Consider the following 23389-nt stretch of genomic DNA (forward strand, 5'->3'; position numbering starts at 1 on the left):
TGGAATACAGTGATGGCATGGAATGAAGGCCAGAGAGGTTAAACAAAGCCACTCACCCACAGTCTTATTGTAAGCCTTTTAAAAGGACTTAAGATTTAAAACATTTGCTGGGTGGTCATTACGGGGATGAAGAAAAAACTTACAAAAGGTAAACAGGATTTGACGGCAAGAGTAAAACTTCTATCTTGTGCATGCAAAGTTTAAAAGGGCTGTGCATCAATGAAATAGTGATTTTAGTAGGCAGCTGGTGGACAGTTCAGAAGGGAAAGATATAGATTTGGAAGTTATTAGCATTTGGATGGTGTTTAAAGTCACAGGGATGGATGAGCAAGAAGGCACAACTTGCCTATTTAAAAGTTAAGCAGAGTATCAGGCAGGCAAAGATTGCTCCAAATAATCAGCATGAATGAATATGGTGACTGATTAACAGTATCTTCCTTCAGTGGCAGATGTGAATCCAGACACAGACATGCCAGATGTTGATAACGACCAGTCCAAGTCTTCAATGTATATAATCTATCAAACTCTTCCCACCAAAATCAAGCATTTTCTATTCATTTCACGGTATTATTACCCTACCTGAAAATGCACTGAACTCAAGTTAGACAACTATCAGGATGCTGCTAAATTGATACTGCTTAAATAATAATAAGCAAAAAAGCACAGTTTAGGAACTGAGGTGTTGTCCAGGAACCTTAGGGGTATAGCGAAAGGAAAGCAAACAGTGGTATTTTCAGAATGGAGCAGGATAGATAATGGAATATGCTTGTGTATTTCTGTGTTCCAAAATTCCTTAGTTTTAATATTTACAATACAATAAATATTGACAGACAAAGCCCACATAAACAGAAGCTATTGGGGTCCTTAATAATTTTTAAGTGTGTAACAGGGTCCTGGGACCAAAAATTTGATAATTACTACTCTAAGTTTCTTTACAGCCATGTATTTGTTACGCGTTTAAGCTTACCCTGACAAAGTATCGCATGATCTTGTTCTGGAAATCTCCAGGAGGTAGCAATAAATATAATAAGACCTCACACAAATCCCTTAGGAATCCTAGGGGGGGAAAAAAAAAAGGGGGGAGCTATAACAACAGAAAATACAAAATTTCCACCTACTCTTGATATAAAACACAAATAAAGTGGCAGGATTAAGCAGTTTGCTGATTATATAAGCTTATTATCTTAGTAATTAATCAGTATTCAATAAAAATCTTTGTTATTCTCCAAATAGCAAATATTCATTAATCAAAGTAATACACATTTTTTACTTTGCCCAGTTCTACCCTATATCTATGAGATGGCTGGATGGCATCACGGACTCGATGGACATGAGTCTGAGTAAACTCTGGGAGCTGGTGATGGATAGGGAGGCCTGGCATGCTGCGATTCATGGAGTTGCAAAGAGTCGGACACGACTGAGCGACCGAACTGAACTGAACCCTACATCTTGAGTTGTTGAGAAACTTCAATTACAAAAGTGTTTTCCCCCAAAAGTTTCAGTTGCACCAAGTATTCTACTCTTCTACCACACATCTCTACATACTAAAGTTATCTGCACATTTAAAAATATACTTATAATTCTTTTTCAAGAAAAAACCTCCACTAACTTGGCAGGTAATAAGAAAAAGAACATGCTCTTCTAGTTTACTGATTGAAGAGGGCTTGATTTACATAAAAGCACTATACATCATTCTAACTATTTCTTACATTTAGTTATTTCATATTAATGCTAAAGCAGTAGCAATTAAAATCTGAATTGCATAATAAACATAAAAAGGAAAGAAGAAAAAAGGAAAAGAACAGAGAAGAAGGCAAAGACATAGAAAAGCTGAGCACATTTTAAAAATCTAAGAAAACAATTTCCACAACTAGCAATGTTTTTCTGACTTGTTCATATGCTGACACTTCCTGGGAAGGTAATTATATAACTGATGATCAAAACAATATACCAAGTAGCACGGACTTGGTCATTGTAAAACTAGGAAAAGACAACATCCTCAGCTAAAATTTATTTATCTAGTCTAACCTCTCAAAAAGAAAAGTCAATCCAACTCTATACATTTCATTTGAAACATTATCATCATTCCCTCAGAAAATATTTATGATAATAGGCGTACTCTTGAATTAGAAATAGTAAACTCAAGATGAAGATAAAATTACTACAGATCAAAAAGAGTAAATTCACAAAGATAAAATGTTTGTGTTTGCTATATTTTAAAAGACAACAAAAGTTCTCTTTAATTGAAAAGGCTCTCTTTAAAATAAAAAAGAATCTGGAAATTTACTTTTAAGAGTTAAAAGATAAAATGAGCAGTAGTGTTTTTACTAAGCTTCCTGTCCTGTAAGAATAACTTTACTCTTAGATTTTACCCTGGTATTTGTTAAATGGTTCTGCTAACTTGACTCTACTACTGTGAACAGTTAATATGCTCAAAAAGTTAAATGAAAAAGAAAACCTTCTTCATCTTTGGGAGAAGTGCACACTAGGTCACGGCAAACATCCTTTTCCATTTCAACTTCAACTTCAAAGAAGGTATCTACAAGGTCTTCTGCTGTACCTGGACAGAAAAGGAACAGTAAGATTAGAGAATAATAAAAACAGACTTTAAAATCCTAATTTTCAAAGGGGATAAAGATATTATTACCTTTCACTTGATCATCTTTCTCTGTTATCTTTTGTTGGGCCTTTCTGAATACTCGTAGGTGTGTGCCAAAATCATCTACAAGGCGTGTAGTAAAATAAGGTTGCCAGTCTATTTCTTTAGACCTTATAACAAACACATTACATAAAAGGATGACTTTTTTAAATCAAAAAATAAATTTATTCAATGACTATTGAAAAACAACATGATCATCACAGACTGAATTTATTTATACTGAGATTTTGTCCATTTAATTAGTATTACATCTTAGCATTCCTTTTCAAAAGACCCATAGTTTATCAAATCTATTTAAACTCCTGAACAGTATTCTTTGAAGTATTTTATGTGTTGAAGCTTAAAAGTACTAAGTGCTTAAAATAAAAAAAAAGGAAAGACAACAGGCAATTTCTCATCCCAGACATAACAACACATTAAGAACTGAGAATGCTTTTCCTTGTTTTTAAAAGAGCACTTGGGATTTTTGATTCTTTCTGAACCCTTTCTAAATTCTCCACATTATTCCATTTAGTTATATAGTCCAAGTTTTGAACCAAATACCTTTGGTGTGAGCCTGACTGGTTTCTATTTGCATATATAAAACTTAAAAACTCAACTATTCAAAATAACTATAGTCACTTGGAAATGGTTCAAAGAATAATGTATAAAATACCACACTTACCCCTGAAAAAGGTGGTAACTAATTTTATTAAGCTACCTAGTACTATTATAAAAGAAGACTTCAACAAACACCACTAATCTAGCACACCAGTGAAACATAACGAATACAATAGATAAATATAAAACAGATTACACATCTCTTTTGATTAAGTGATATTTTTAAATAAACTTTTTTTTCAATGCTGTTTTCTTTATATTAACACTAAAATTAATTCATCCCTTTAGGAACATACCAAATAGAAGGTAAAGAGTCTATTCATAAAGATGCTGAGCAATAAAGGAGAAAAAAAAAAAAGTATACATGGTGGAGAGGTCTGACAGAATGTGGTCCACTGGAGAAGGGAATGGCAAACCACTTCAGTATTCTTGCCTTGAGAACCCCATGAACAGTATGAAAAGGTAAAATAATAGGATACTGAACGAGGAACTCCCCAGGTCAGTAGGTGCCCAATATGCTACTGGAGATCAGTGGAGAAATAACTCCAGAAAGAATGAAGGGATGGAGCCAAAGCAAAAACAATACCCAGACGTGCATGTGAGTGGTGACAGAAACAAAGTCTGATGCTGTAAAGAGTAATATTGCATAGGAACCTGGAATGTCAGGTCCATGAATCAAGGCAAATTGGAAGTGGTCAAACAAGAGATGGGAAATGTGAATGTCGACATTCTAGGAATCAGCGAACTAAAATGACCTGGAAAGGGTAAATTTAACTTAGATGACCATTCTATCTACTACTGAGGGCAGGAATCCCTCAGAAGAAATGGAGTAGCCATCATGGTCAACAAGAGTCCAAAATGCAGTACTTGGATGCAATCTCAAAAACGACAGAATGATCTCTGTTCGTTTCCAAGGTAAACCATTCAATATCACCATAATCCAAGTCTATGCCTCAACCAGTAATACTGAAGAAGCTGAAGTTGAACAGTTCTATGAAGACCTACAAGATCTTTTAGAACTAACACCCAAAAAAGATGTCCTTTTCATTATAGGGCACTGGAATGCAAAAGTAGGAAGTCAAGAAACACCTGGAGTAACAGGCAAATTTCGCCTTGGAGTGCAAAATGAAGCAGGGCAAAGACTAATAGAGTTTTGCCAAGAAAATGCACTGGTCATAGCAAACACCCTCTTCCAACAACACAAGAGAAGACTCTACACATGGACATCACCATATGGTCAACACCAAAATCAGATTGATTATATTCTTTGAGCCAAAGATGGAGAAGCTCTATACAGTCAGCAAAAACAAGACAGGGAGCTGACTGTGGCTCAGATCATGAACTCCTTATTGCAAAATTCAGACTTAAATTGAAGAAAGTAGGGAAAACCGCTAGACCATTCGGGTATGACCTATATCAAATTCCTTATGATTATATAGTGGAAGTGAGAAATAGATTTAAGGGCCTAGATCTGATAGATAGAGTGCCTGATGAACTATGGAATGAGGTTCATGACACTGCACAGGAGACAGGGATCAAGACCATCCCCATGGAGAAGAAATGCAAAAACGCAAAATGGCTGTCTGGGGAGGCCTTAATAATAGCTGTGAAAAGAAGAGAGGCAAAAAGCAAAGGAGAAAAGGAAAGACCCATTTGAATGCAGAGTTCCAAAGAATAGCAAGAAGAGATAAGAGAGCCTTCTTCAGTGATCAATGCAAAGAAATAGAAGAAAACAACAGAATGGGAAAGACTAGAGATCTCTTCAAGAAAATTAGAGATACCAAGGGAACATTTCATGCAAAGATGGGCTCGATAAAGGACAGAAATGGTATGGACCTAACAGAAGCAGAAGATATTAAGAAGAGGTGGCAAGAATACACAGAAGAACTATACAAAAAAGATCTTCACGACCCAGATAATCACGATGCTGTGATCACTCATCTAGAGCCAGACATCCTGGAATGTGAAGTCAAGTGGGCCTTGGAAAGCATCACTATGAACAAAGCTAGTGGAGGTGATGGAATTCCAGTTGAGCTGTTTCAAATCCTGAAAGATGATGCTGTGAAAGTGCTGCACTCAATATGCCAGCAAGTTTGGAAAACTCAGCAGTGGCCACAGGACTGGAAAAGGTCAGTTTTCATTCCAATCCCAAAGAAAGGCAATGCCAAAGAATGCTCAAACTACCGCACAGTTGCACTCATCTCACATGCTAGTCAAGTAATGCTCAAAATTCTCCAAGCCAGGCTTCAACAATATGTGAACTGTGAACTTCCTGATGTTCAAGCTGGTTTTAGAAAAGACAGAGGAACCAGAGATCAAATTGCCAACATCCGCTGGATCATGGAAAAAGCAAGAGAGTTCCAGAAAAACATCTATTTCTGCTTGATTGACTATGCCAAAGCCTTTGACTGTGTGGATCACAATAAACTGTGGAAAATTCTGAGAGTGATGGGAATACCAGAGCATCTGACCTGCCTCTTGAGAAATCTGTATGCAGGTCAGGAAGCAACAGTTAGAACTGGACATGGAACAACAGACTGGTTCCAAATAGGAAGAGGAGTGAGTCAAGGCTGTATATTGTCACCCTGCTTATTTAACTTACATGCATAGTACATCATGATAAATGCTGGACTGGAAGAAACACAAGCTGGAATCAAGATTGCTGGGAGAAATATCAACAACCTCAGATATGCAGATGACACCACCATTATGGCAGAAAGTGAAGAGGAACTAAAAAGCCTCTTGAGGAAAGTGAAAGAAGAGAGTGAAAAAGTTGACTTAAAGCTCAACACTCAGAAAACGAAGATCATGGCATCTGGTCCCATCACTTGATGGGAAATAGATGGGGAAACAGTGGAAACAGTGTCAGACTTTATTTTGGGGGGCTCCAAAATCACTGCAGATGGTAATTGCAGCCATGAAATTAAAAAACGCTTACTCCTTGGAAGAAAAGTTACGAGCAACCTAGATAGCATATTGAAAAGCAGAGACATTACTTTGCCGACTAAGGTCCGTCTAGTCAAGGCTATGGTTTTTCCAGTGGTTATATATGGATGTGAGAGTTGGACTGTGAAGAAAGCTGAGCACCGAAGAATTGATGATTTTGAAGTATGGTGTTGGAGAAGATTCTTGAGGGTCCTTTGGACTGCAAGGAGATCCAACCAATCCATTCTGAAGGAGATCAGCCCTGGGATTTCTTTGGAAGGAATGATGCTAAAGCTGCCACCTCATGTGAAGAGTTGACTCATTGGAAAAGACTCTGATGCTGGGAGGGATTGGGGGCAGGAGGAGAAGGGGACGACAGAGGATGAGATGGCTGGATGGCATCACCGACTCGATGGACACGAGTTTGAGTGAACTCCAGGAGCTGGTGATGGACAGGGAGGCCTGGCGTGCTGCAATTCATGGGGTCGCAAAGAGTTGGACACGACTGAGCGACTAAACTGAACTGAAGTTAATTTGATTACTATTTTTGGAGCAAAATCTTATAAATGTGGTAACGGCACTGAGGAATATCACAGATGGCTGTTTTCAAATAAAAACAAATTATTGACATCAATATACTTTTTAATGTGCAATTATAATCTATTATACACATGGAAAGTAAATTGTAAGTACATGAAATACAAGTCAACTTAATGAAAATAAAGGTAACCTGAGCTCTCAGATTTGCAGAGGAGTTATCATTAGACTATATGAGCCATGTATATAAGAATACACTAAACAGCAATATTCAGTCTCAACATAAAACGTAAATACTTAGACTTAGAAGTCTCTAGAATCTTTGTTTCTTATTTTAAAGAGAAAAGCATTATCTGTGTAAGCATCTTTCAAAACTTCTTACATGAATATTTGTACAAAATCATCCAAACTTGAAAATTGTATAAGAACAAAATTTACTTGGTATAGACCATAAATTCATTTAATCCATAAAAGGTTCATTTTCACAAATTTAGAAGCAGAATCTTTCAAACTGTATGTGTTCTGTTTCAGGTATAGTGCTGTTATAGAATTTACTGAAATTCAAACAAAATAAATTCATTAATTTTAGAAGGCATTCTAAAACCTATCTCAGTACATCTTATAAGATGTAAACGAAACATTTGAAGAAGATATAAAAGGATGTAAAAGTAATATTTAATATGACCGGATGTTAATAATGTAAATATAAAAAATTATTTTAATTATTAAATGCGGATTTCTACTTTCAATATACAAATACATTGAGGTGAGGAAAACAGGAAGCAGAATAGTATTCCCTGTCCAAGGTAATTATTTTCCCTCTGCTTGACTCATTTTCACTGAATACATCCAAATTTAATGTAAATCTCAATTCAAAGGAATTATTCTAGGTAAGGAAGATAAGAAGAGCAGTAATACATTACTGCCCACTTATAAATTAGGAAAATATCTACTAATGATTTCTAGTAGTATTTACCTTATAATTTGAAAACATTTTGTTGACAGTGAAGTACTTCCTAAAATTACGGTATATGACTAATATATAGCAAGTACAATACAAACATAAATTTAAAAATCATTCAATTTATTTAATAGCCACATTTCCTTCTATTGATCTACAAATAGCTTTCTATTTGAGTTTGTGATACTATTATTTTTAAATCATGACTTCAGTCAAGGCTCTTTTTCATTTTGTTTAAAATATTTCCCCACATGTCTTCTAGTAAAAACATGTAGATTATTATACAATGAATCCTATTATCTATACTTTCATTTTACTACTACTTAGAAGTTTTCATTTCTTGAATTTAAAAATGAGAGCATACTTCCTATATGACCAAGAGAATAAGGAATATATTCAACCCTACCCCCAAAAAATAAAATTTACAGTAGGTTCCTGTAGCTTATATATCCTGATAGAATGATTGCATGAATTATAATGGTTAACTAGGAATGCAAATAAGAAATGAAGTCTCAAAGAACAAAAACAACAGTCAAACTATAAAGTGTACCTCTCTGAATATATATTAGGCATGCCTTATCTTCACCTCTAATACCAGCATCTTATTCCTGGCCTTTTAATTGGTCTCCCATGTCCTTTCTTGTCTCTCCCTTCATTCTATTTTCCATAGAGCAGCCAGACTGATCTTTTTAAAAACACAAATATGATAATACAAAACAAGAGCTTTAAAAATACTTTAATGACTCCCTGTTCATGCATATCTGGGTCCCTGCTTACTTCCTCATTGTCTGTTTCGCTCTCTTCCTTCCTCTTTGGTTCTGTTCTTATCTCAGTGCCTCTGGACAGACTATTTCCTCTGCCAAGTTTGCTCACCCTGTCTACTCCCTACAAATTTACTTTCTCTCCTCCACATTCCCCTGACAATTCCCACGTATACTTTCGAGTTTATCTAAAATGCTGGTTCCACACACAGCACCCTGCACTGACCCCCACCCTGTGCCGTACTCCTTCACACCAGGTCTAGAGATCTCTGCTTACAGTGCTTAGTTCTACAGCACTTAGAATCTGCAGTTAAATAATTCAATTGCTGAGGTAAGTCAGGGATTTCATCTGTTTTATTCCACTGTGTTTTTTTTATTCACAGTGTTGTTCCCAATGGCTAAATAATATGTTAAACACTGGAGGCACTCAATACATACTGATTTATTGATTTCTCTTTCAGGGTCAGAGCACTGTTAACAGGTGTCTGGAGAATGGCCACATGAACCACCTAAAATAGCTTCTTCCTTACTCCTTAAAGTTCTGAAATAGGACACAGATTGATTGAGAAGCTCTTTTTCCCTCTCTAAAACCTAAAGCTACTTAATGCTAAAGCCTAAAAAAGGCAATGAATGTCCCAAATATGGGGCTGAGACTGAGATTACAAAACTGCTTCACTGGTTCCATCTATTCTAAGCAGTATACAGCATATCTTCAGGAATACAAAACACACATCAAAATCAATTAAAGACTTCTATAAAGAGACCTGGACTGGCATACATGCCCTTGATTCAAGTAAAAGACACACCATTTCAGTAGTTGTGAAATTTAGCAAGTCATATCACATCCCACGGTTTTTCTCTAGGGATACTTACAGCTTTAAGAATCTATGATTACCCAAATACAACACACACATACGCAGGCACACAGGAACACAGTACATAGAAAAGTGATAATGGGTAAATAAAATATCTGATCAAAAGAGGGAAGCATGAATGTATGTCATTTTAACTTCAATCATATAAATCACTTGATGTAAGACCAAGACAAGACCTTTTGATTAACATTTTGCTAAGTGTTATTAATGTAGCCTTTGTCTTGAATAAATCATTCTCACACTGAAGAAGTTATGGTTTCCAGTTTCTTTTAAATGACATAACAACTAAGGACATTCGTAAACAAATCTGAACGCAGAGTAAGAGTCTTCCAAGGCTTTTCACCAGTATTTCGTAGTTGTCTTTTGCACACCTAATTCAACTGCAATCTATTTAGCAACTTGCTCTGAGTAAATTCCAAAGCAAGTGACCTCATTTTCACAGGAATGCCCCGTCATACTCACATTTCTTCAAAATAGGTAGGAGTAAATTAAATTATATGATTATAATAAAAAGTATAACCAGGGTACAACTTCCTTTTTTAACAGAGTCAATTGTCTTGCTCATCCATGTTCAGCTCACACCACAGACCTATTATATGAAACTTTCTTTGCCCAAGAATCTATTAATACAAGTGACTTTTGATAACTTTAAATCTCAGAAAGTGGGAACAGAAATGGGCAGAAGTACAAGAAAGTAGTCTATCAGCCTAGCTTTAATGCTACGGGCATGAGTCAGTATGTCGTACAAAGTGAATGGACTGGCTAACTAAAGAGAACTTCTACTACAGTAGTACAGAACTCGTACCATTCCAAAAAGAGTTTACAAATTTTTTACAATACTCACACACACAGAAATAAGCAGAAATTAAGTGCTATGTCATGAGTGAATCAAGTGCAGAAGTGCTATGTCATGAATTTAAAAGATGAATTTAAAAAATCTTGATGAATGAGTACTATGATTGATGAATGAGTACCTGATTGATGAATGAGTACCATTTAATAGGGAAAGTAAGGATATAGGAACCAGCAAAAGGGAATGAGCATGACCAACCCGCAGCTGATCATGTAGTCATCATGTAGACCTGCCTAACTAAAGAAGTGGGTGACTGCTGGGCAGCAGAGGCAGTCTTTACACACTTGGCAGAACACTGTCCTAGAAAAGGTCCTTCATGTCAAAATGAAAACAGTCAGCTGATCTTCCCACAGAAACAATCCTGTGATAAATGTTTCATTCCTGATGCTATATTATTTTTTCACAGGGATGATTACTAAGATATTATTTTAAAACATTAAGAATGACAGTATATTGCATAGTATATACACTGTATAGTATTCATGTTTGTATATGTGTGAATATATATCAAAACTCATACACACTTATCACATATAAAGGCTTTAAAATATATATATTAATCAATAAGGGCAATATAATAACCAACTGCATAAAATACAATAATATGTATTAATCTCCTAAATGAGGTCTTTTACCTTCTAAAGAAATATCAGACATTTTTTTTAAAAAATCACTAACAAAATTCTTAGTTTTACTGGGTAGATTTTGACAAGCATCTTTGAAGACATTTTGAGAAGTTCTATTCCACTAGATTTTATGATCACCTGACTCACAGCCATCTTTTGCCAAAAGTGAGTGACCTATCTGTAAAAGAAAAAAATTCCTTCCTTGAGTCACTGAATCAGTTGACCCCCTCAGAATTCACTATCATAAAGGATATATACTCTTTAAAATACATAAACTTTTACATGTTTCCATCCTTAAGAGTCCTTGAGGGAGTACTTTGTTAGCATCAAAAGCTTCAGCCTAAAATCGAATTTGAGCAATATTTTAAAAGCAAAGAATCCTAAACTTACTTCTAAATCCATTTAAAGACTTTCCCTTCTTCCAGTCTCAATTTGCTCATAAATATTTCAAGTTACTATAACCACTTCCCTAGAGCATCTTTGCTTCCCTTTTAAAAACTACTTCAAGAATTTAGTTATAAGGACTGAGTATAAAATAATTAAACTGATTTTTTCACAACATTCCTAAATTTATATTAAACTTATGAGTACTCTCTACCACAGTCCTCAAAAATACATGGAGCATCACTCTTTCACAGGAGCTCAGTTAGCAACCATGCGGACACAAGTTTCACTAGTTTATGGTTCCTGATTAGTCTGCGCCCTTCCCTCAGCTGCACCTCCTCCCCCTGCGGGCTGCAGCATGCGTGCACGCTAAGTCGCTTCAGTCAAGTCCGACTCTGCTATCCTATGGACTGTAGCGCGCCAGGCTCTTCTGCACATGGGATTCGCTTCCCTAGGGGATCTTTCCTGACCTAGGGACCGAATCCATGTCTCTGGCACCTCCTGCATTCGCAGGTGGGCTCTTTACCTCTAGCTCCACCTGGGAAGCCCCATGTGCTGCAGGGGGAGAGCCAAATGAGCACATCTCTCTCCCAACCCCACATGCAGTGACTTTATGCTCACAGCTTAAAATCAACCACGGTGGGAACTTAAAGTAGCAGACCTACAAAACTACAAATTTATTGTTTTCGTATTCTATAGAGAAGAGCAGTAGTTTGGATAATCAAGCAAAAAACTGTCAAGTTTCATGGATACAAAACTGCTTAACTATAGGGAAAAGATTGGTCTAGTAAATATCTTAAATGTTTGGAGTCTTGCATCCTTTCTGACAATGCAGAAATGTAATAAAAGGTTTAAATATAGTTTATCATCATCCTACTTTAAGATATACTACCAGTAAAACAGCAGACCAGAGAAGTACTTTAATCCCAAAGTAAATTAAATCTAAAAAAATAACTCGCCAAATGGTATTCAAAATGTGGGGTGTGATAGAGAATGTGAGTGTTTTGAAGAGGAGATATGAGTGAAGGCAAACAGATCAAGATTAGTAATAACCAATCAGGGAATCTCAGTATTTCAGAACTGAAAGAGATCTGAAAGAATTACCACAAACCAAAAACGTAAATTACTTATTCCAGATTAGTTACTGAGATAAAAGTTTCGTTGAAACAAAAACAGGATTCCTGAGTTTCAATTCAGTTTATCTGCTACACCTTGAACTACACGAAATCTTCTGACTCATAAAAGTTATAAACAAATTGATAGAAATGGAGAGAAATCTGGGCCTGCAGTTTTATATAGCCATAGTATGGAAATGGTACTCAGTGAACTACAGCTCCACATAAGAAATCCATCCAGTTCTACATCTTTGGCACCAGTGCTTCAAAGAGGTCAACAATGCAGAAGTTCTAAAGACCTTCAATCTCCAAATATAAAGAAAAAATTAGAAGAACACACATACAGCACACTCACCTATTTTAGAGGTTGAGTATAAAAAACACAGAGCTGGAAGCCTTAAGCTACATGAAAAAATAATAATAATAACAACCTGGGGCTAAGTGTGCATCGTAAGTATAATGTTAAGCACTAAAAATTAAATTCATGTTATTAAGTATTTTAATAAACATGGTTTTCAGTAAAATTTATCTGATAAATGAAACATTCGTAGACCCAACAGTGAAATACATTAAATTCTGTGGGAAAAAAATTACCAAGAAGCCATAAATGGAAACTCAGTTAACAATAATCTATTGAGTATTGACTACCCCATTATGTACAAAAACAACCATATTTAAGCACTAACTTCAAGATAACTTCCCAAGGAAGTAAGGATACAATGGTTGTCTGTACAAAACATGTCATATATAGCTGAAAAAAGAATTTTTATTTATGTGCTCATAATAATATAAAAAACAGGAAAAAAAATTTAGTTGAAAAAAGTCATCCTAGATATATTTTTTTTTAGTGCTGAGCACCAAATGTTCCTGTCTTGGGCTACAAGAATAATGCATGCCTATTTTGTAAAATGTCATTTCTTTCTTTAGATTTTTCTATATCAGACATAAATTAGCCATACATCCACAATCCAAAGATCACTGTTAATATTTTACTATTTTTTTCTCTTACTGTTTGCTATGCTCATATATTTACAAATTTTAACACACCTAAAACCATACAGTGTGCAACTTCTTTGTATGAGTTTTATTCCAATATTTTTACTATTTCTTGAATAATACTTCTTAATTACTAAGAAGTATACAAAGAAGTTGTACACTGTATGATTTTAGGTGTGTTAAAATCTATAAATATGTGAGAACAGCAAACAGTAAGAGAAAAAAGACGCTTACTCCTTGGAAGACAAGTTATGACTAACCTAGATAGCATATTCAAAAGCAGAGACATTACTTTGCTGACTAAGGTCCATCTAGTCAAGGCTATGGTTTTTCCTGTGGTCATGTATGGATATGAGAGTTGGACTCTGAAGGAGGCTGAGCACCGAAGAATTTGATGTTTTTGAACTGTGGTGTTGGAGAAGACTCTTGAGAGTCCCTTGGACTGCAAGGAGATCCAACCAGTCCATTCTAAAGGAGATCGGTCCTGGGTGTTCTCTGGAAGGAATGACACTAAAGCTGAAACTCCAGTACTTGGCCACCTCATGCGAAGAGTTGACTCATTGGAAAAGACTCTGATGCTGGGAGGGATTGAGGGCAGAAGGAGAAGGGGACGACAGAGGATGAGATGGCTGGATGGCATCACTGACTCGATGGACGTGAGTCTGAGTGAACTCCGGGAGGTGGTGATGGACAGGGAGGCCTGGCGTGTTGCGATTCATGGGGTCGCAAAGAGTTGGACATGACTGAGCAACTGAACTGAACTGAACTGAATATTTTAATGGATGCAAACTTTCTCTAAAGAGCCAAACAGCAATGTTCCAGGCTTTGCAGGCCACATCATCTCAGTCAGTTCTGCCACTATAGCACAAAAGCAGCCATGGACAAAATGCAAACAAATGAGCACAACTGTCCAATCAAACAATAAAACTGTATTTAAAAAACCAGGAAGCAATACAGTACAGTCAACAATGGCCTAGTTTTAACACAGGGAAAAGCTCTGAATGACATTCTTTGTGCAAGATATACAAATAACTAATTAGCACAAGAAAAGACGCTTAATATCATTAGCCATCAGGGAAAGGTAAATCAAAACCATAATGAAATACCACTTTAGACCAAGGAGAGTGACTTTAATTAAAAGCCAGACAATAACAAGTACAGGCAAAGGGGCAGAGAAATTGGAACACTCATACATTGTTGGCAGGAATGGACAGCCACTTAAAAGTTTGCAGTTCCTCAAAAGATTAAACAGAGTTACCATACAACCCAGAAATTTCATTTCAAGGTATACATCTAAGAGAAATGAAAACATTAAGTCTACACAAACATGTACATGAATGCTCATAGTAGCATGCTTTATAAAAACCAAAAAATAGACACAACCCCAATGGTTACCAACTGATGAATGGATTAAAAAAACATGGTATGTCAATACAATGGAAAATTATTCAGCAACGAAAAGGAGTAAGTAATAATATATGCTACAACAAGGATGAAGATTGAAGGCAGGAGGAGAAGGGGACGACAGAGGATGAGATGGTTGATGGCATCACTGACTCAGTGGAGAAGAGTCTGAGTAAACTCCGGGAGTTGGTGATGGACAGGGAGGCCTGGCACGCTGTGGTCCACGGGGTCACAAAGAGTTGGACACGACTGAGCAATTGAACTGAACTGAACAACAAGGATGAACCTTGAAAACATTACACTAAGTGAAAAAAGCTAGTCACAAAAGATCATATATTATTTCATCCATGTAAAATGTCGATAAAGACATAGAAAAAATATATAGTTGACTACCTAGAGGTAGAAGCCTTGTAGGGGATATGGGAAGAGACTGATTAGTGGATACCATGTTTCTTGATGGGGCCATCAAACCATTCTTAAATTAACTGTGATAAAGGCTGCACAATTCTGAATACACCAAGAGCCAACAACTTAAAGTGGGTGAACAGTATGGTGTAAGAATTATAAAAATATACAATTAACCACTAACCTCTACCTCTATACACCCATTCTTAAAGTTCAGTTTTGGCCTCAAACCACATCAGGTTTTGATCAGGTACTCTGGTCCATTCTATCTCTAGATCAAATCCTTTAAATACCACCCAAATAACCACTTTCTCTCCATTTCATGTGTTTCAATTTTGCTTCCTCTGCCCTTCCCCCTCAAAAAACAATGAAGCTAAGAAGACAAGAGAATCTGTGTGCATATATTCCCAGGAATGTAAGAAATAATAAAAACAACAAGAAAGAAGTTAACATTCACTGAATACATACTATGTGCCAGATTCCTATGGTGTTTTGCATGTTCTTTTCTCTCATATAATTATCACAACAACCGTATGAGAAAATTACCTCATTTTACTGATGCTGAGATTGAGGCACAGAAAGTTAAATAACTTGCTCAAAAAATCACTGATCGGTTGATAAACACTTTATGAAATATTACATGCATATCATCTCATTTGCCCCTCACAACTCAGCATTTGTGACAAGTATCAGTAGCAGTATTTTACAGATATGTTAGGAAATTTTCTAAGTATACTATAACTTAATGGTACAGGTAGAATTACAATACAGATCTCCCAGGGCTTTCTCTCCAATGTCATGCTATCTTATTTGCAGAGAGAATTAAAAATATACAGGTTATCACAGATTCAACCCCTAAAGTTCCAGCTTAATGCCCAGGTTCCACATAGAACTAAAGAGTTCCCTGGGAAGGTTTCCTTCCCCAAACTGCTACTAGAAACAGGTACTATGGTTGGGATGACGTGTTAGCATTACAATGTATTCTCTCATATCTGATGCCATTTAATCTTAACAACAACCTGATAAGCAGATACAGGTTATCACTAGATGCAAGAATTTATGTTTCTTATCCATTCAAGGTCATGTTGTTTAGTCACTAAGTCATGTCCGACTTCCTGTGACCCGTGGACTATAATAGCTCACCAGGTTCCTCTGTCCCTGGAATTTCCCAAACGAGTACTAGAATGGGTTGCCTTTCCTTCTCCAGAGGATCTTCCCAACCCAGGGATCAAACCACCATCTCCCACACTGGCAGGTGGATTCTTTACTGCTGCACCACCAGTGCCATCAGCTCAGTTCGGTTCAGTCGCTCAGTCGTGTCCGACTCTTTGCGACCCCATGAATCGCAGCACGCCAGGCCTCCCTTGTCTATCACCAACTCCCAGGGTTCACTCAGACTCACGTCCATCGAGTCAGTGATGCCATCCAGCCATCTCATCCTCTGTCGTCCCCTTCTCCTCCTGCCCCCAACCCCTCCCAGCATCAGACTCTTTTCCAATGAGTCAACTCTTCGCATGAGGTGGCCAAAGTACTGGAGTTTCAGCTTTAGCATCATTCCTTCCAAAGAAATCCCAGGGCTCATCTCCTTCAGAATGGACAAGTTGGATCTCCTTGCAGTCCAAGGGACTCTCAAGAGTCTTCTCCAACACCACAGTTCAAACGCATCAATTCTTCGGAGCTCAGCCTTCTTCACAGTCCAACTCTCACATTCATACATGACCACAGGAAAAACCATAGCCTTGACGAGACGGACCTTAGTTGGCAAAGGGTCTCTGCCTTTGAATATGCTATCTAGGTTGGTCATAACTTTTCTTCCAAGGAGTAAGCATCTTTTATTTTCATGGCTGCAGTCACCATCTGCAGTGATTTTGGACCCCCAAAAAATAAAGTCTGACACTGTTTCCACTGTTTCCCCATCTATTTCCAGTGCCATAGAGCTTAATAAATAACAAAACTAAAGCTCAAAACCAGAACTTCAGACTCTACATATATCCTTTCCCTCCTGTTATAACAAAATTAGCATTTTGTTTGATGCCGATATTCTGTGATTGTTTCCTCAAGGTGCCAAATAAATATGAACACTAGAATCTGGTTGTTCTAAATCTTTCTGGGGTTCACAGGCCCTTTTTGAAAATAAAATCTATGGAACCACTCAGAAGAAAAAAAAAGGCACAGAAAATTTTGCTTAAATCTTCAAGGCTTCATGGGCCCCTGGTTGAAAACTACAAGATTGAAATTTGAAGGAGAGAAGAGATAACATATGCTTCACAGTGCACAGCAGACAAGAATAAGAATTCAAGAAATATTCAAGTAATGATTATAAGCACTTAATTTTCTCGATATTCTCATTGGAAACAGTCAAGGAGTCCCTGCGAAGACATATATTTTAGTATGGCTTTACTAGAAAAAGCCAATGAAAGACAAAAATAAAGTCATTCATTGAAAAGGCACAAACATTAACTGAGCTTCACTATATGCTACAGACTTTATATCATATCGTTTTTAGCCTGAAAGCAGTCTCAAAAGTAACATTATCAGCTTTTTATGAATAAGGAAACTAAAGCTCAAGAGAGGCTGATTAATTTGCCCCAAAACTTAAGGCCAACAACCAAGCAAAGACAAAATTCAGATCAGTCTAGGATGGAAGAAACTTGGTTCTTCCTATATCACCCAATATTTAGCTTGAAAGCATAGAACATTAGTAGAGAAGGAAATGGCAACCCACTCCAGTATCCTTGCCTGGAGAATCCCATGGACAGAGGGGGCTGGTGGGCTGCAGTCCATGGGGTCGCAAAAGAGTTGGATATGACTGAGCAATTGAACAATAATAGAATGCTAGAGAGGGGGGAAGAAAAACTGTAACAGGAAGTTTAAAGAAAAGGTAGTTAGAAGATCAAAGAACAGGCAAAGCACTGCAGTGATATGACAGGTGGGGGAAGCCAAGATGATAATCTAGATCACAATGTATCTGGTAGGGACTGGGGACAGGATAGTGACTGTTAAGAACGACTCTAATTCTTACTCTGCCCCCAACTCAACAGATACTCTTGGACTAATTGCTTAATCTTTCTGTAATTTAGCTTCCTCATCTGTGAAACTATGGGTGAAGGGTGACATAAAAACTTAAATTTCTAAATTTCTTCATAATTTTTAAAACATTTTCACATGTACTATTTCCATTACATTCTACCGACCAGGGATTTTTGCTTCATTCACTGCTGTATCTGCAGCATCTGGCTAAGGCAAAGTAGACACAAAATATGAATTAAAAGAACACATGAATTTGCTCCAGACCAAAACCTTGTGAGGAATACAGTACAGGGCAGGTATTTATGACACTTATTTCACACATGAGAAAAACCAAAATCCAAAAAATTTAGAACACTTGCTCACAGTCCCATAGCTAAATGAGAGAAGAGGATACAAACTCACTCAAGTCTTCCAATTACTAGTTCAAAATTCTTTCTAGGTCTAAAATTTTTTATATTCTAATATAATCTTAAGCAGGCAGACAAAAGAATAATGAACTCTTCTTACTCCCATCTTTGCAGAGAGGGGGGAAAAATCATTAGAAAGGTGTTACTATAAAAAGCAGTGACCAACAGATTCAGAATAATGATCTTAAACAATACCTAATATGCAATAATGTTACATATATGGACTAAAGGACATAAAATCCAATTTCTGACTTCTTTGATTGTATGTCAGTATATTTTCTATATTCCACAGTGCATCTACACTCATAATGGTTGGCTACTTTCCAAATATTTGCTGTTAATCATAAAAGAGAAGGGGCTCCAATCTAAGTAAGGTTAAAATTCAAACTATGAAACCTACTGCAGCCTGCCTCAGTGACCAGAGGCTGAGGAATTCATCTTCCACTCTAAACCTTAAGATCAACTGAATTATAGAAGAAAAGTCTTGACAGGGCAGCATGAGCTGGAAATATCTATTCAGACAGAAACAGAAACAAAGAAAGAGCCCTAGGGCAAAGCTCTACTCTCCAAGACTCTCAGAAGTACAAAAGTGCATTTCAAGAACCTAAGTGGGGAAGAAGAGGGGCTGGCTAGAGAATAACACCTTCAGATTTGAGAACCTACTTGTGACACAGCAATGCAGCCTCCTGCCTTGAGGCCATAGGCTTGTAGGAAAATCACTGCATGTACTGGGTAGAAAAATCTTCTATTAAAAAAAAAAAAAAAGACAGCAAACTTACCCAAAGATAAAATCCTTTCTTTCAAACGTAAATAATTTCTGCACATGAAATGGCCCCTTAAAAATCAAGTAGTTTAAATAAAAGGATATAGACCAAAATACTTAGGCAGTATATAAGGGGGTGTTTGTAAATTGAGACTTTTAGTATATCTCAGAAAAGTTTCTTAAAGGAAATCTCATTAAAATGTACTTCTCTTCTGAAAGTAAATAAATAAACTGAATATTCTCCACCAACTGCTCCTTTGAGTTCTTCTAAGAGGACTCCATTAGGTATGTGCCTAAGATAAGTGGGCAGTTACCCTGAGCTCTTCTCACAGCACTTGAATAAAGCAGACTATCTGGGGTGACTTTGGAACCTCAGTGCGCCCCAATCTATCCCCCAGAACCACCGCCATGGATGGCTACAAGGTGGTGCTAATCCCACACAGGAAGAGTACATGGACCCGGAGGATGGCTTCACTGGTTGGTGAGAAGCCAACACGGGCACGGTGGGCATCAGGAGCTGAAGCACAACATGCAGGTGCTACAAGATAATGGTTATGAATCTGACAGCTGCTTCACCATGTGCAGAAGCAAGTAACTGGGACTCTATGGACTACACAGGATGCCACTGATCAACTGTGGCTGCCAGTAGTGCAGACTTAGCCTCAATAAGGCAGATGTTGCTGCCAAGCAGGATGAAGCCCAGGTAAAGATCTGGAGATGCTGTGATGTTCTACCATCTCCAGTGAAGCCTGACCATCCCTTCAACAGCAACACCAAGACTGCAGGTATGCAGACCTCAATAACCATCAGCTACCCTCCTGTGAAAGTCTGAAGGACACTACTGATAGAGTTCTGCCCCTTTGGAATGAAAAAACAGTTCCCCAGATGGAGGAGGGGGAGAAGATAGTGAATACATCCCTTAGCATCAGGCTTCTGGGAATCATCAGCCCTCTGGAGGGACTCTCTGAAGAGATATCATGGAGTTGCACCATTCCCACTGCACAAGAACTTGCAGCCCATCAAGCCCATGCAGTTCCCTGGGAAATGAAGAGCCCATGTGTGGCGTATGGTTGCCCAGGGCAAGGCCGATTAAATGAAGCCAAGCAAGGACACCTTGCTTTCCCCAAGACATGAGCCCTGCCACTCCATTCCTCTGCGCCTCTTCCCTGCAAGTCTGTGGGCATCTTAAGTTGTATCTCCAGGTGGGGATCAGTGGCTCCCAATTTTGCTCTAGCCATTTTGTCTCTTGCTCCCACTCATTTCATACAATCTAGTCAGAACAGCACCTATGGGGCATGGGTTCTCAGTCTAAGCCAAGCAAAGACTTATTCAAGAGGGTGGAAATGCAGTAACTCTGGGATTTTTTTCCCTAGTACTTTGCTTATTACTAAAGCCCTGCTTGAGTAGGAGATGGGCAGGAACCATGCTAAGGTGTGACCAATAAGGAGGAACAAGCTAGCTTATTTGTGTTGCCAGAAACTAGTCCGGTACTATTCTGTGGCCAGGTAACTGTCAAAGAGACTCTAGTTATTCCAATGGAAGACAAATGTAAACTGCATGGGGTTCAAACAAATATTTCCTCTGTTACTCCAGAGGAAATGATTCTAGAAGATTGGGATCCATCCTGTTTGTCTGTTTACATTTACTTTTACCATACACACAGACATACAAATATACATAGATATATATGCACACCACACATACTGCATCTGTGTTTGCACATATTTATACATTTCATATATTATTTATATAAACATTAATATTAAAAATGCCAACAATAACAAAAACCTTCTGAGGTTTCTAGCGGTCGGTTGGCATCAGAATACAAACCATTCCTTACACCAATCTGAACCAAGCTCCTCAACATCTAAGGTATAGGACCTGACCCTGCCTTATGTTTCAGAACCCCTCCCCCGCCCTACTGTTCTATGACAGTGAGACACCTCCTAATCATGTCCAAGAGCGTCTTCCACTGGCAGATTTCTGAATCATGTTCTGACTGTCTGGCCCTGCCACCTTGGTTCAGTATTTACTTTAAGTTTAACTGTACTAAATCTTATTTCCAGAACAATATAATAAAAGAATGATATTGCAATTAAAAAAAAAAAAAAGAGTATCTGGGTAAGAGGGGAAAAAGTATTATCAATAAGTGGGATGAAAGACTCTGAACTGTCACATGACTGGACAACTGGGTCCTGAGGAAGACACTGACATACAGACTTAGAAAACAGGGATTAGTCGAGATAAACATTCTGCAGTTGTAAAAGAGGAAAGGCTTTTCAGGGCTCTAGTTCCATAAACTAAGAGTTATCCCACAATAACAATCTACTGCTCTACTTACCTTGGAATAACCAATTTTCTCCTTCCATTTAAAAGTTATTTTCCCTACTGATACAAACAATATTTAAATTTTTCTGCATAAATACAATGCAGTGACCTTACCTAGTAGCAAACTGAATGAGAGCATTCTGAAGAGTCTGCCTAATTTCAAGAAGAAAAGATTCATCATCACTTAGTGTATAATACCAATACTGGACATAATCCCTCAAGGAAAACTGGATAACCTAAAACAGAAATACAGGAAAAAATACAGTTTTTAAGGATTTAAAAAGTAACAGTGGCAAACTAAAACTTAAAAAGATTATGTGAAATTTTCATTTATTCTCTACCTAATAAATTGTGGTAGTAAATAACTATCTTCATTACAAGAGCATCAATGTGCTAAAAAGCATTTCAAAAAATTTTAAGTTATTTTGTTAGCCCAATTCATCCACTGCCTAATTTTTTTTAAAATTAAAGAATTATCTATGGTGAAGCCCTACCCAAATTCAGGTTAAAGATGGAGCTTGCAGAAACATTAATTTCCAGTGCTTAAATACAAGGAAGAGTTTTAGTTAGTTTGATGGAATGAGATGCAAAATAATATCAAGAGATCCTAGTAACCTTGAAAAAAATGTTTTCTTTGAGAGTATAATCAGATTCATTGCAGTCAAATGACAAAAATGACATAATTCACTTAATTCTAATACCAGTGATAGTGTCAACAGCATTGTTACCCAATAAATGGCAAATCATACAATGTAATGTATAATTTTTCTGCAAATCAGATAAACTAAATAAGGGTTTGTCTGTAAAATAATATTTAGAATTTTAAGGTACACATTATTTGCAATAGTCATATAACTGAACATCAATGAAAATATTTTGGGAGAGAATAATTTTAATTTTTAAAGTATTTTTGAATGAAGCCAGTAATATCTATTTTAAAAAGTAACAAAACCAGTAGAAATCCTCTGACTTATCAAACCACTAGCTTAGTCATCAGCTGAAGAACAAAAATTTTTGAAGAGCAACATTTTAACTCTTAAAACAATTAGAAACACTATCAGATGTCAATAAAAACTTTTTTTCTCAATGTAAATTCAACCAAAAGGCTTTAATACAAAGCAAACACATATAAATAAGTTCATAAATAAGGCACCAAATTTACATAGAGAATCCGAGAATAGCATTATAATAAATTTCCAGCATATTACATAAATAGCAAAATTATTTCTTAGTATTTCAAGAGAAATGCACCCAGCATACAATATATGGAATTCAAATACCACATACTGAAACTCACTTGCTGGAGAGGTTCATCAATTATATTGGCACCTGTCAATCTTCTATCAATCTTTATAGTTCTGGCTTCCCGTTTCATTTCTTCTAAGCACTGAAAGGGAATCATAATGTTTTACTGTATAGTTTCTTGATTCAAAATCTCTATAGCTTATTTCTAACTAAATATTCACTGTAACATCATCATCTTCAAGCTAATAAATAACCTTATTTCTTGAGACTCAGGTATCAAGCAAACACTATGTCTCCAATTAACAAAACTAGACATCCTCAGTAACAATAATCAGCAGACACCATTCAGAATGTGAGACACTGAAAATGCCAGGTACACTGCTGTCATATTTCAATGAAGGTTTAAGACCATGAATTAGTGTTTCAGGTGAGGCAAATCAATAATGGTCTCTGTTAAACACACCCCCATTTCCTTCTCCCTCCCAGCCCAAAGGAGTATACCAGCTGCCAAATTA

General features: G+C 36.9%; 1 protein-coding gene across 4 annotated transcripts in view; it reads right to left on the reverse strand.

Annotated features, from left to right (window-relative positions):
• SNX13 (sorting nexin 13) overlaps positions 1 to 23389 on the reverse strand; it is a 148460-nt gene that overhangs the window by 70285 nt on the left and 54786 nt on the right. For all 4 annotated transcript variants that reach the window (XM_069587605.1, XM_069587607.1, XM_069587604.1 and 1 more), the window contains 5 exons: positions 22927 to 23016; positions 21744 to 21865; positions 2648 to 2769; positions 2459 to 2560; positions 968 to 1056 (listed from right to left, as the gene is read on the reverse strand). In XM_069587605.1, coding sequence (XP_069443706.1) covers positions 968 to 1056; positions 2459 to 2560; positions 2648 to 2769; positions 21744 to 21865; positions 22927 to 23016 — 525 coding nt within the window. The remainder of the gene's footprint in view (positions 1 to 967; positions 1057 to 2458; positions 2561 to 2647; positions 2770 to 21743; positions 21866 to 22926; positions 23017 to 23389) is intronic.

This window comes from Ovis canadensis, chromosome 4 (assembly GCF_042477335.2).
Source record: "Ovis canadensis isolate MfBH-ARS-UI-01 breed Bighorn chromosome 4, ARS-UI_OviCan_v2, whole genome shotgun sequence".
In the NCBI taxonomy this organism is placed as follows: domain Eukaryota; kingdom Metazoa; phylum Chordata; class Mammalia; order Artiodactyla; family Bovidae; genus Ovis; species Ovis canadensis.